At 40.8% G+C, this 13,569-nt stretch overlaps 1 protein-coding gene across 1 annotated transcript; it reads left to right on the plus strand.

Moving 5' to 3' along the window:
* The first annotated feature begins 1,706 nt into the window (after positions 1-1,706).
* LOC145627701 (uncharacterized) lies at positions 1,707-11,127 on the plus strand. The gene is made up of 7 exons (XM_081680055.1): positions 1,707-1,889; positions 2,027-2,296; positions 2,852-3,497; positions 3,570-3,853; positions 3,968-4,232; positions 4,353-4,954; positions 10,807-11,127. The coding sequence occupies exons 1-7, from the start codon at positions 1,707-1,709 to the stop codon at positions 11,125-11,127; spliced, it is 2,571 nt and encodes an 856-aa protein (XP_081536181.1).
* Positions 11,128-13,569: the final 2,442 nt, after the last annotated feature.

Genomic DNA, 13,569 nt, shown 5'->3' on the forward strand with positions numbered 1-13,569 from the left:
ATCCTAAATTAACACAAGATCTACCAAAAAAGACGGTGGTTGTTGGGTTTGATATTGATGCAGCCCGGTTGTTGGTGTTGCGAATCTGTTGCGCGCGATTGATGTTAGTGGCGTGGTGGTGTGTTGTTGCAGTTGTTGTTGTTGGTTGGTGGTGGTGTGTTGTTGCGAATCTCGTTGTTGTTGTCGTTGTTTGATGTAGGTGAAGAGAAAAGAAACGAAGGAGAGAGAAAGGGCGGTGAAGAGAAGAAGAAAGGAAAGAGAAGGAGAAGAGAAGAGGGGAGAACGAAGGAGAAGAGAAGAGGGGAGAACGAAGGAGAATAAGGAGAACAGAGGACTGAGAAAGGGGGAACGAAGGAGGGGAGAGAGAGAAGGAGAGAGCAAAAACTTAGAGAGAGAAAGAGAGGCGGAAATAACAAAGGGGGAAGGGGCTGCTTTAGGGTTTGGGAATTTAAGTATAATTTTTTAAATTATTTTCCGACGGAAAATTCTGTCGAAAATTGTAAATTCCGACGGAAAATTCCGTCGTAATTTTCCGACGGACTATAATTCCGTCGAAAATTGTAAATTCCGACGGAAAATTCCGTCGGAACTTTCCGACGGACTATAATTCCGTCGAAAATTGTAAATTACGACGAAAAATTCCGTCGGAAATTAAAATTTCCGACGGAATTTATATTCGTCTGAAATCCGTCGGAAATTTCACTTTTTGCGACGGAAATTCGGGTCCGTCGGAACAAGTCCGTCGTAATTTGCTTGTTTTCTAGTAGTGTATCTCTTCGATCTAGGAGGAAATTTGTGTTTGTTGATGGAACCATCACCAAACCTACAGAGAAGAAGAAGCTGCTTGATTGGGAGACGGTCAATTCGATGCTAGTCTCCTGGTTATTGCGGTCTATGGACTCTAAGGTTGCGGCATCGATCCCTTACTTTGAGGAGGTGAAGCGCCTATGGGATTATTTAGAGGCACGCTATTGTGTTTCAAATGGACCTCGTTTGCAACAATTGCGGACTAGCATCACCGATTGCAAGCAACAAAAGGGTATGACTGTTGAAGCTTATTACACGAAATTGATGGGGTTATTTGATGAACTCACGCGAATCAAGCCCCTCCATGGCTGCGAGTGTGGTCTTTGCACGTGTAATGTGGCTGGCAAGTTTGCTAAGGATCGAGATGAAGAAATTTTACACCAATTTTTAATTGGTATTGATGATGACTTATATGCGGTGGTGAGAACGAACTTGCTTTCTCAACAACCCCCTGCCGATTTGAACCGTGCTTATCAAGCTTTCTTCCAAGTGGAGGAATCTCGTGGCATTGCAAAAGGGAAAGCCGAGAAATCGAAGGAGGCTCATATTTTTGTTGTGCCTTCTATGCGTGGGAAAGGTAATTTTGATCGTCAAGATCGATCAAAATTATATTGCACTCACTGTAAAAAATTGGGACATGATGTGGAAGGATGCTTTGACCTCCATGGGTACCCCGAATGGTGGAGCTCAAAGGGAAAGGCAAAGGGCGAGACAGAGCTGCTGCCCCTGCCCCTGCCCCTGCTTCACTGCCGAAACCTGCTGCTGCCACTGCCTCTACACCGAAGCACGCCCCTGCTGCCCCTGCTACTCGTGCTAACGCCATCACGGGAACTCCTTAAGCTGCTGCCGGTGTATCATTGGCCGATCTCAAGCCTGCCGATGTTCAGGTTTTGCTAAATATGGTTCAAAATCAACAAGAGCGAATGCAAGGTGAGTGTGTGCCGGGTTCTTGGATTATAGATACGGGGGCTTCTCATCATGTAACCGGGGATGAATCGTGCTTGTTGGATGTGTGTTCAATTGCAGCGTGTCCCGTGGGTTTGCCTAATGGAGATCAAGCCGTGGCCTTGAAAGAGGGTCGGGTTTGGTTGAGTGATGATTTAATATTAAGCATGTTTTATTTGTTCCAAAATTAAAATGCAATTTAATATCGGTGTCAAAAATGATTGATGATTCTCAATGTTTTGTTCGTTTCACTAATTCTTTATGTGCTATACAGGACCAACATTCGGGGAGCTTGATTGGAGCCGGTGAACGGAAGGACGGACTCTATTACTTTCGGCGACTTCCTACAGTATGTGCGGTGCAAGTTCCGGGGTTGTCTGTGTTCGAGTTATGGCATCGGCGACTTGGGCATCCGTCAGACAGAGTTGCCAAGTTAGTTCCTGCTGTTAGTAATAGTACTACTATGAAAAATTTAAATAAAGCTTGTGATGTGTGTCCTCAAGATAAGCAGTCTAGGGATAATTTTCCAAATAGTGATGGCAAGGCTAGTCGAATTTTTGAATTAATTCATTGTGATTTATGGGGGTCGTATAAAACTTCGTCTACTTGTGGTGCACATTATTTTTTAACATTAGTTGATGATTTTTCAAGAGGTGTTTGGGTTTATTTGTTGAATTCCAAAACTAAAGTTTATTCCGCATTTTTATCATTTTTTGCTATGATTGAGCGTCAATTTGAAACGACCGTCAAATTGGTGAGGAGTGATAATGGAACTGAATTCAATTGTATGCTTCCGTATTTCAATGAACATGGCATTATTTTTCAAACTTCATGTGTTGGGACACCCCAACAAAATGGTCGTGTTGAAAGAAAACATCAACATATATTGAATGTGGCTCGTGCTTTGATGTTTCAAGGGAATTTACCTATTGGTTTTTGGGGTGAGTGTGTTCTTGGGGCGGTATATTTGATTAATCGTACACCCTCTCGTTTACTACAAAACAAAACACCATATGAAATTTTATTTGATAAAGAGCCTAGCTTTGATGAGTTGCGTGTTTTTGGTTGTCTTTGTTTTGCCCATAACCAAAAATCCAAGGGAGATAAATTTGCACCTAGAAGTCGAAAGTGTGTTTTTCTAGGCTACCCTCACGGTAAAAAGGGATGGAAATTATACGACCTTGAGACGGGTGAGATTTTTGTGTCTCGTGATGTGAAATTTTATGAGAATGAATTCCCTTTTGCTAGTGAAAAGCACTTGATTGTTGGCTCCGAAAATAATGTGGACATGCATAATATGGATGTGGATAATGTGGGGGTCGATATTGATTTTTTGGATGACTTGGAGGCGATTTTGGAGGTGAGTGAAGGGAGCCGAGAGCTGCAGCCCGAGCCTACTGCCGAGGGGGCACACGAGACGGCTGCTGCTGCCCCTGGCAGTCCAGTCCGCGGCACACCTGCGGCAGCTGGCAGTGACCCCAGCCAGCCTGCGGCAGGGGCTGCTTTGGCCAGCAGCAGCGCTGCCTCTGCGATGGACAGCAGAGCAGCGGCAGCCCGGGACAGCAGCACTGGCAGCACCCTTGACATTGGGGCAGCTGCTAGCGACGAAGGTGAAGGTAATGATAATATTCTTGACATTGATCGTGGGGGTCGTGTGCGACGTCCACCGGGTTGGCATAAAGATTATGTGGCACATATTGTACAAGCGACGAGTCCTCCTAGTTCACCTTCTCCATGCTCCTCAGGTACTCCCTATCCTATAGCACATTATGTGAATTGTGAAAATTTTTCCCTGCGACACCGTATATTTCTTGCAGCTGTAATTGCAGGGACCGAGCCTCGTAATTTCAAAGAGGCTATGAAAGATGCAGGGTGGAGAGAAGCAATGCAGAAGGAAATTGCAGCATTGGAAGACAATCAGACTTGGGTGATGGCTCAATTACCTCCGGGGAAGAAGGCTCTTGGTTGCAGATGGGTCTATAAAATCAAGAACAATTCTGATGGTACAGTTGAACGATTAAAGGCTCGTCTGGTCATATTTGGCAATCATCAAGTTGAGGGAATTGATTATAATGAGACGTTTGCTCCTGTGGCTAAAATGGTTACAGTTCGGACTTTCTTAGCGGTTGCGGCTGCGAAAAATTGGGAATTGCATCAAATGGATGTTCATAACGCCTTTCTTCATGGTGATCTTGATGAGGAAGTATATATGAAGCCACCTCCTGGGTTTCATGGTAGCAAACCAGGAATGGTTTTTCGTCTTCAGAAATCGCTTTATGGTCTACGTCAGGCTCCTCGCTGCTGGTTTGCCAAACTTGCAGGGTCACTCAAAAGGTATGGCTTCAAACAGTCATATTCTGATTATTCTCTGTTTACTCTGAATCAAGGGAATGTCCATCTTAGTGTTCTGGTGTATGTTGATGATTTATTGATTTCTGGCAATTCTGCTTCTGTGATTTCTGATTTTAAGGCGTATTTGAGTGATTGTTTTCATATGAAAGATTTGGGTGTGTTGAAATACTTTCTTGGTATTGAGGTTGCTCGTAGTCCGGAAGGCATATTTATGTGCCAACGGAAATATACACTTGATATTATTGCAGAGTCTGGTTTATTAGGGGCACGCCCGGTAGGTACTCCTATTGAGCAAAACCACACTCTGGCAAAATCAGAGGCACCACCTATTGCGGACCCCGAAATGTATAGGCGGCTTGTGGGTCGTTTGATCTATTTGTCTTTCACTAGACCAGATTTGGCATACACGGTCCATATTTTGTCTCAATTTATGCATCAACCTCGTCAAGATCATTGGGAGGCAGCTCTTCGTACGGTGCGCTATTTGAAGGGTTGCCCGGGTCAGGGTATTCTTTTGCGGTCAGATTGTGACTTGCAATTGACAGGTTGGTGTGATGCAGATTGGGCTAGTTGCCCCCTTACGAGACGATCGATTACAGGTTATATGATGTTTCTTGGAAATTCTCCTATTTCTTGGAAAACTAAGAAGCAGGATACTGTTGCTAAATCTTCTGCAGAATCTGAGTACCGTACGATGTCTAAGGCCACTGATGAGTTGAAGTGGTTGAAGGGTCTTCTTGATAGTTTGGGAGTTTCACATCCGCAAGCGATGAGTTTATTTTGTGACAGTCAGTCTGCGTTGTATATTGCGCAGAATCCGGTCTTTCACGAACGTACTAAGCATATTGAGGTTGATTGTCATTATGTTCGGGATGCAATTCAGGACGGGATAATTAGACCTTCATATGTGAAGACCACGGACCAACTAGCGGACATCTTCACTAAGGCGTTGAGCAAGCAACAATTTTTGTATTTACTTGGCAAGTTGGGCATTTGTGATTTGCATGCTCCAACTTGAGGGGGGGTGTTGAGCTAGGCTTATGTATTTAGCTTCTATTGGGCTTATGTTTTAGCCCGATCCTAGGTTGTATAAATATACCCTTATACGTAATACACTAACGAAGGATTCACATTCTTGACAGATGAGATCATGCAATTGTGTTAGCAATATATGGAATCATGTGCTACAATTGAAGGAGTTTAAAAGAAGTTTTCATCCATGTCAAGCACTTAAACTAAATTAAATAATATCTATGAACATTTCAAAGCAACTTATATTTGAAAATTAGCTCAAAATATGTTTACCAAGAGTTCGAAATAATAATCAATATAATTATAAAGGGGTAAAAATGTTCTGAATTAGGAGGTATATAAACTCGATTGTCTCTGTATCACCTTATATTATATTAATTTTTACATGATAGCAGTTCCTGTCTTCATCATCTTTTCTTGTCTGAAAATTATGAACAGTGCAATAGTATGTATTACTAAAGTTCGTACTAGAAATGCATGATTTTCTTCTGATAGGGTTTTATTTTTTTAATTGTCATGTGAGATTTCGCCATTTCCCGAAAAATACCTAGATTTCATGTTGCTAAGCATTGATTTTTGTTACATTGATGAAAAAGTTTACTTTTTTCCAAACTAAAATTGTAAGAGATTCTTATAGAAAAAGGTATTAAACAAAAAGATTTCATGGGTTTTTGTTTCTTAAATGTAATTTTATGAAACATAGTACAATTCAAAGTACTAATTTTATTTATAAATTATCGATCATGTAAATATATACACTGTATAACCTCGATTAAGATAGTGTCCGTACTTCAACCCATCAAATATTACATGCTCAAATAATGGAGAAAAAAAACTTCGTATGCTCATTGTTTTTTGTTCAAAAACTAAATTAAAAAGCTTCTTTATCGTACCAAAATAATGAAAAGATAAAGAAAATATTTTAATTAATTAGAACTAAGCCCACCACCAAATTATCACAGACTGACACGTGGAATTTAGCCCCACCAATTTCGTGGTTGCACGTGGCTATTTGTACTAACTGTCGGAGACACTGAGACTTGGCCTACTTCCGAGGTTTTGGCCCCCACCCGATCTAATGCACCCACGTGTCCAATGTCAAGCGTTGGATGTATGATCGTGATAGTATGAGTATGAGCGTATGTTTGTATACATACAATTCGTATTACTCCGTTTGAGTTTTAAAAATACTCTCTCCGTATTTTTGTAAGGTGAAATGGTTCTTTTGTGCACGTATTGACCTATACAAATGCAAGACCAATAATATCTTTAATTATCAATAAGTATAAATTATAACAATTAAATATTAATAATTTAGTTATCGAAATAACTTCAAATGGTACCCGTAAGACTATTTATTTTTTCTTATGGCCTAATCTGATTTACTGAACTGAGCTGATTAGATCTAATTGGGGTTGAACTGAACTGAAATGAATTTTTTTATGAGAGAAGGAAAATAGGAATTGAACTGAAATTAAGTTGAAGAGAATAGGCCCTTATATGCTTAGTATAAATCATTAACATTAGGCTTGTCATTAGCTTAAAGTGGATTAACACTACAAGAAAATTGTCTTTTCGTAGCAATTATTTTTTTTAACGATTGTACATTTGCTACAATATGCAAGTATGTTTTGAAATAATTAAGAAAATCGTATTATTTACAATCACCATGGTTTTCCCATATTAAATCGATATGGAAAACATAATAATACATATCCACACTATTTTTGCACATTTATAAAATTATGAGAAATTGTATCATTTACAATCGCTACTAAATTCCAAAAATCGATACGAAAAGCCTTTTCGTTCTACACTAGATATATAAATATTGTTTGACAAAGAATACATAATATATGTCATAGTTTATTGGTGAAACATTTAATATAAGAGTTTGAGGTTGCATGTTTGAATCTTGTAAAGATCCTATGCATGATTTTTTTTTTTTTTTTTGTTCAACATTTATAGCGATTATAATCGCTACAATAATCACCACGATTGGATGTAGTTTTTCATATAGATTATTGAGGCCAACCCCAACGATACTGAAATCCACTACTAAAGGTTAAGGCAACGGGGGATGTTGTATCGAATGACCATTCGTTGGAAAAGCTTTTTATTGCAATTATAATCGATACTATAGGTTAAAATAATCGCTACGAAAAGGTTATTTTCTTGTAGTGTAAGCCAATAGTGCAAAAAGTCAAAAGATTTCATTTAAAAAAATAATACGGAAGGAGTATGTTACAATATTTAAGGTTGTTTATTGGTCTAAAATCAAATCGAATCAAATTGTATTGTACAACCAAAGACTTGAAAATTTGATTTCTAATATCCAGACTGGTTTTGATTGAATTTAGATTGTAATATACTCCACATATATTAATTGTGTATTTATTTTTCAATAATAGCATGGAAAAAATAGAAAATAAAATGTACGGAGTAACAAATTATTTATTTTTTTCCCTTTTTTTTTCCGTATTTAGAGAGCCATAAGAGCAAATTATCCCAAATTTCCAATATCCCTTGAAATTGAGAGAAAAGCTCTATTCACTTGAGCTATTTCTCATTCTCTGATATATTTTATACTTTGATGATTTAATACTCGTTTTTTTTTTATTTAATTTTTTTTTACAAAAAAGTTTAACATTTAAGTGTTTGTAAGAATAATTTAAACTTAACATTCTCTCATAAAATACTTAAAAATTAACCACTAATACCAAATTAGTTATTTTCATTTGTTGGTCTGAACTAATATTGAACAAACCAGAGTTTTTTTTAACACAAATATAAATATAACTAGCTTAAGGGCCTATTTTGATTTTATCGAAAACAAATGAACTTAACTGAACTGAACTTAACTGAACTGAACTAAATAGAGCTGAAATGAATTGTTTATGAGAGAAGAAAATTAGGATTTGAACAGAACTTAACTGAACTAAATTGTTAAAGAGAGAAGGAAATTAGGAACTAAACTGAAATGAACTGATTGGAGTTGAACTGTACTGAAATGATTGGAGCTATATTGAACTGAAATTAATATGAATAGAATAGACCCTCGTCCCGACTATAAAATATGTATGTTCGTTTCATTTAACATTATTATTGATGAGAAAATTTCAAATGAGAGGATATGCAGTAGTGAAATCTATCCACGAATCAATATTTATACCTAGACCAAATTAGAGAACGAAGTTAAACTCAATTTGTTCTTAAATAATTATCATATTTGACTTTTTTCACTATTCACACAGTACCTTTGAGTCTTTGACCATCATTTTTTGAAAATGTATAAAAAAAATTTATCATTTTTTGATAACTTATAGCAAATTTTTATCATGAAATATGTTATTAAATCAATTGATATAAAGTTTCATTATATTAACTTTTTTTTTGAAGTCTAAGTGTGGTTGACAAAGGAGATTTTTTATTTTTTTACTACTCCCTCCGTGTTTTAATAAGTATTACAGTTTGACCGGCACATGGTTTTAGACAATTTGATTGACTTAAATAAAATAAGAAATAAGTGGTGTAGTTGGAGTATTAAAAAATTGTAAAAGAAAGATAGTGGGTTGGGTGCTAATCGAGCGAGTCGATCACGAGCTAAGGGGGGCTCGACTCAACTCGAAATCTTATTTTTTCATCATGTGCTCAACACGTGCTCGTTAATGTTTTGAGCCAATAAAACCTGCTTGACTCGTGCGCGTTAAAATTTCGAGTCGAATCGAGTAGCTCATGATCTGCTCGTAAAATTTTTGATCCTTCTAAAATTCTAATCCTTCTTTCATTTATTTATTTATTTATTATTAAAGATTTACATTTTCTATTTTGACAATATAAATGAACTCTTATTAAGTGTCAAATTTGTTCATGGTAATAACTTTGTTTGTAAATTCTATATTAATAAAATACATTTCCGAGTTGCTCACGAGCTTATCGAGTCGAGATAGAACTTGTTCAACTCGTGCTTGTTAACATCTCGAGTCGAGCCAACTCGAGCTGAGTCCGAGTTGCTCACGAGCTGCTTAACTCAATTAGCACCCCTAATAGTAGGATTAATAATTTATTGAAAATTAATGAATGTGAGAGGAAATATTTAATTAAAAAAGTAATAATGGGTTTAGGCGGGGACCATTAAAGGAGAAAAATATAATATTAAAATGTAATTTTTTTTTTTTGCCAAAAAAGTAAGTGTAACACTTATTAAAACATTTTCAGATTTGGTAAGTGTAACACTTATTAAAACATCGATGGAGAAATTTTTACCATACTATAATGGATAACGCGCGCGCCGTAGCTGACAATATTCGCAAAGCTCTTTCGGTTTGGTCTTACATAACAACTTTATTTGTTAGTAGTATTAATAAGGAAAAATATGTAAACATATATTTTTAGGAATATGAATGTCCGCACCCTATTCTTAAGAGCTTTAAAAAGCGCTAATTATCATTAATGGGGGCAATTAAGTAAATAAACACTTTAGAGGTTACAAGTGTCCAAACACTATTATTAAGAGTTACTTTATGTGTTCTTTTTTACTTGACGTGTTTCTTTTATCACGCTAGCCAATGCAAAACTTTAGCGATCGATAATTTTAATTCTCTATAAGTAAAAAATTATAAAAGTTGTATATTATGATAGTACTTATTTAGACGAATTTAAAAAGATCACATATGAATATATTTTTCCTTACATATCATTCATAAAAGACGATCAAAGGAGGGGTGGTAAATAGTGTAAAAGTTAAAGCGGGTTAAGTAAAAAAGAACGGAGGAAGCATCTTATACTTTTTAAAAGGATGGGATAACCGGATAAGGAATATATATATCTAAGGTCAAAGTAGTGCATTGACATGTATGTTAATTTAATTGTGTCAATTATTTAGGAACTAGTAGTGTTTGGGTCCAATTAAGCCAATTGGGCCTAGTCATTAAATGATCCAATATTCCAAGGTCAAGGCCCAAGCCTCCAATCAAGTCAAGTCAGCAACAAGTCAATTGGTCCAAATGGTTATGGTCGGCCCATGATTATTTGGGGCCCAATTATTCTCCTCTCTTTGTATGCTAAGGTATAAAAGCCTTCAATTACATCATTTATAGGATACACATTAAAGCCTCAAGCATTAAATCTCCTGCATAGTTTTCTCTCTCTAAACACTGTTTGACTTCGGCATCGGAGGGGTCTTCCTCGGATCCACCCCCGAGGCCAGTTTACGTGTGTTTGCTGTGCAGGAAACCTTCGGCCCAGCATCATTTGGACCGGACAAGTCTTCATCCACTTCATTGGACCTTCGGCAAGGTCCCATTGTTTTCACCCGAAACAATTTGGCGCCGTCTGTGGGGAAGACTTTCAAAAAATCTTTAAGCCAATCCAAATCACCTTGCAATTATCTTAGTAGCAATGGCTAAGAACCGCAAGAACAAAAGACTAAGTCAAGGAGCGGGCGAAAGGCCTAAAACTCCTACACCATCACCTTCGCCGGACCGAAACTCTTCGAAGGGTGCTAGTTCGGGGGGAGGATCGTACCGGGAGGATTCCCTTTCTCCCGTAATTCACAAATCTCATCATAGACCGAGCCCCCCTCGGTCTAACAGAAGTTAGTCCGATTATAGGACTCAATCAGTGCCCCAAAGCCAACCTTTGACCATCCGCTCTCACTCTCACACTCAGCCGAGGACCCCTTTAACGGGGCCCAGCTCGGAAGAAGTGGCAAGAGCGCTAGCGGTGCTCATGGAGGCAATGAAGGCACAAAATATGCCTCCACCTCGTGATCGAACTCCTCCGCATACCAGGCATCAGCGGAGGAAGCTCGACCAAGATGGGGGGAAGCCTCCCTCCTTCCGGGAGCTGGAGGAGTGGGAAGAGGATACCTGGAGGACTGAAAGAGAGAGGAAAAAGAACCCTCAATTTTTCAATGGATCCTCTACCTCTCGGCCAGAAATGCATAAGAGCAGCAGCTCAGCCTCTCGGCCGGAAACTGTCCACCGATAGCGACCTGAGACTGTTCGCCGAAGCGTGCTCGACCGACTCGGCGGCAGGGAGCCGAGTGTGCACAGCCGCCTCTCGTTCCCTGTAGCCGAGGCTCGAACTTCCCAGCTAGGGACGAAAACCACTTCTACCTCTCTAAGAGGGCGGAGCGCGGTCCCTTCGGCCAGGAACAAAGGCAAGGCCGTTATGCTACCCACCAGTTCTCCATTCGAGCAATGGATTCTGGAAGAGCATGTGCCCACGGTTAAAATACCGTCGCACATTACATATGATGGGACTTCAGATCCGAAGGACCATATCGCCTCCTACGAGGGGCACATGCATCTTTGCCCAAGGTCCGAAGCGACCTGGTGCAAATATTTTCCCGACACTCTTAAGGGGGTCGCGCAAGCGTGGATCTCCAAGGGAGTAAAGGAAGGCTCTATAACGGGGTGGGACGACCTGTCCACCAAGTTCAAAAGCAAATTCTCCACGGCAAACCGCCGAGAGAAGACCACGGCAGAGCTCATGGGCCTGCAGCAAGGGGAGACCGAAAGTCTCCGAGATTACCTGACTCGTTTCAGCAACGAGTCATCCAGCGTTTCTCAGCTGGACCAGGGACTGGCCATTTTCGCAATGCAGAATGGCCTTCAGCTTGGAAAGTTCCTAGACTTCATGGTCATGCACACCCCGCAGACCCTGGAGGAGGCTCTGAACGCCTCGGATAAGTTCATCCGAGCTGAAGAGTGGAACAAAACAAAGTCCCAACCCCAATCTGGGAGTGGGAAACAAAAACAATCGTCTAAAGGCCAAGGCCAGAAGACAAAAGGAAAGGCGAAAGCCTCGGAGCAGCCTTCGGCCAACGAGCCAAAGAAAGAAAAATCTGTCCCTTTCACAGGCAGATACGAATCTTATACTCCGCTGGCCCTTCCGCTCGCCAAGATCTACAGCGTGACGAAGGAAGAGCAGAACTATAGGAAGCCGAGATCACTCCCTGAGTGGTATCAGCAAAAAAATAAAAATCAGTGGTGTGAGTTCCACGAATCACCGGGACACAACACTGAAGCATGTATCCAGCTGAAGGACCAAATCGAGGATATGGTCCGGAAGGGATACTTGAAAAAATATATCGCGGATCACCGCGAGAAAAAAGAGGCTGAGAAATCCGAAAAGGACTCTCGGCAAGAACTCGACTTCCCCCGGAAGAACAGCAAAAGTGCGGAGGGAAAATTCCCCCCAATTAATGTTATCACGGGAGGAATATGTTCTCGGAGGGAACACAAGCGTCACCTTAGGGCTCTGACCCATCAGGTGAACAACGCCAGCATTCAGCCTCCTCAGTCGCCGGTGCCGAACATGACGTTCACAGCCGCCGACTGCCGAGGGGTGACGTTCCCTCACGAGGATCCGTTGGTGATTATCGCCACGGTGGCCAACCACGACGTCAGCAAGGTTCTTGTTGATGGTGGCAGCGGAGCAAACATCTTGTTCCGAAAGGCCTACAATCAAATCAAGTTGAAGCCCAAGCACCTCACGCCGGTACCCTACCCGGTATCCGGATTCAACGGGGCCTCAACTTATCCAGACGGGAAGGTAACACTTCCTGTCACCATCGGCTGCGATGAGGCAGCCAGGAATGTCATGACCGAATTCTTGGTCATCGATGCTCCTTCCATGTACAACGTGATCATGGGGAGACCCATCATTCACGAGATCCAAGGGGTGGTCTCGACATACCATCAGATGATGATTTATGTCTCGGATGCTGGCTACCCCGAAAGGATCGAGGGCAGCCAAAAGGAGGCCCGAAGGTGCAACTACCTCAAACCGTCCGCCAATCGTACAAAAGAGGACGACGAGGACGAGGAGGAGAAAGATAATCAGCCGAACGCGAAGAAGCCGAAAGGCCTAAGCGCTTCGGCTCAAGGCGACCTGGCCAAAAAGAAAGGGTCGGAAAAAGAAAGGGCTAGCTCATCATCTGAGCCGAAAGACTCAGAGAGCCAGCCGAAGAAGAAAAAATCTGGAACTCCTGCTGACATAGACAGCAGGCCAGAAAATGAGGATTCCAGCCCCACGGCAATGGAGCTGGACCAACAGACCGAAACGGTTGAGTTGACCGAAGGAGACGCCGAAAAATGCGTTACAATCGGATTGGACCTGGATCCAAAAGTCCGCGTTGAACTCATCCAACTCCTTCGGGACAACCGAGATGTGTTTGCTTTCTCGGCAGTTGACATGCCCGGGATAAGTCCAGACCTCATCTCCCATAAGCTTAATGTCGACCCCACATGTCGACCAGTTAAGCAAAAGAAGCGGAACTACTCCGCAAATAAGAACCGAGACATCGCAGCCGAGGTCAAAAAGTTGCTGGATGCAGGCTTCATCGAACCCTGTCAGTATCCAGAATGGCTGGCTAATGTTGTGATGGTTCAGAAGGCAAATGGCACCTGGAGAATGTGCGTTGAC

The sequence above is a fragment of the Chenopodium album genome, chromosome 4, assembly GCF_948465745.1.
Source record: "Chenopodium album chromosome 4, dcCheAlbu1.1, whole genome shotgun sequence".
Classification (NCBI taxonomy): domain Eukaryota; kingdom Viridiplantae; phylum Streptophyta; class Magnoliopsida; order Caryophyllales; family Amaranthaceae; genus Chenopodium; species Chenopodium album.

Coding starts and splice junctions, on each gene's coding strand:
- LOC145627701 (XM_081680055.1), top strand. CDS start 1,707: ATGGTTCAAAATCAACAAGAGCGAATGCAAGGTGAGTGTGTGCCGGGT. Junction 1,890..2,026: donor TGGCCTTGAAAGAGGGTCGG/GTTTGGTTGAGT, acceptor TGTGCTATACAG/GACCAACATTCGGGGAGCTT. Junction 4,233..4,352: donor TGATTTTAAGGCGTATTTGA/GTGATTGTTTTC, acceptor ATATTATTGCAG/AGTCTGGTTTATTAGGGGCA.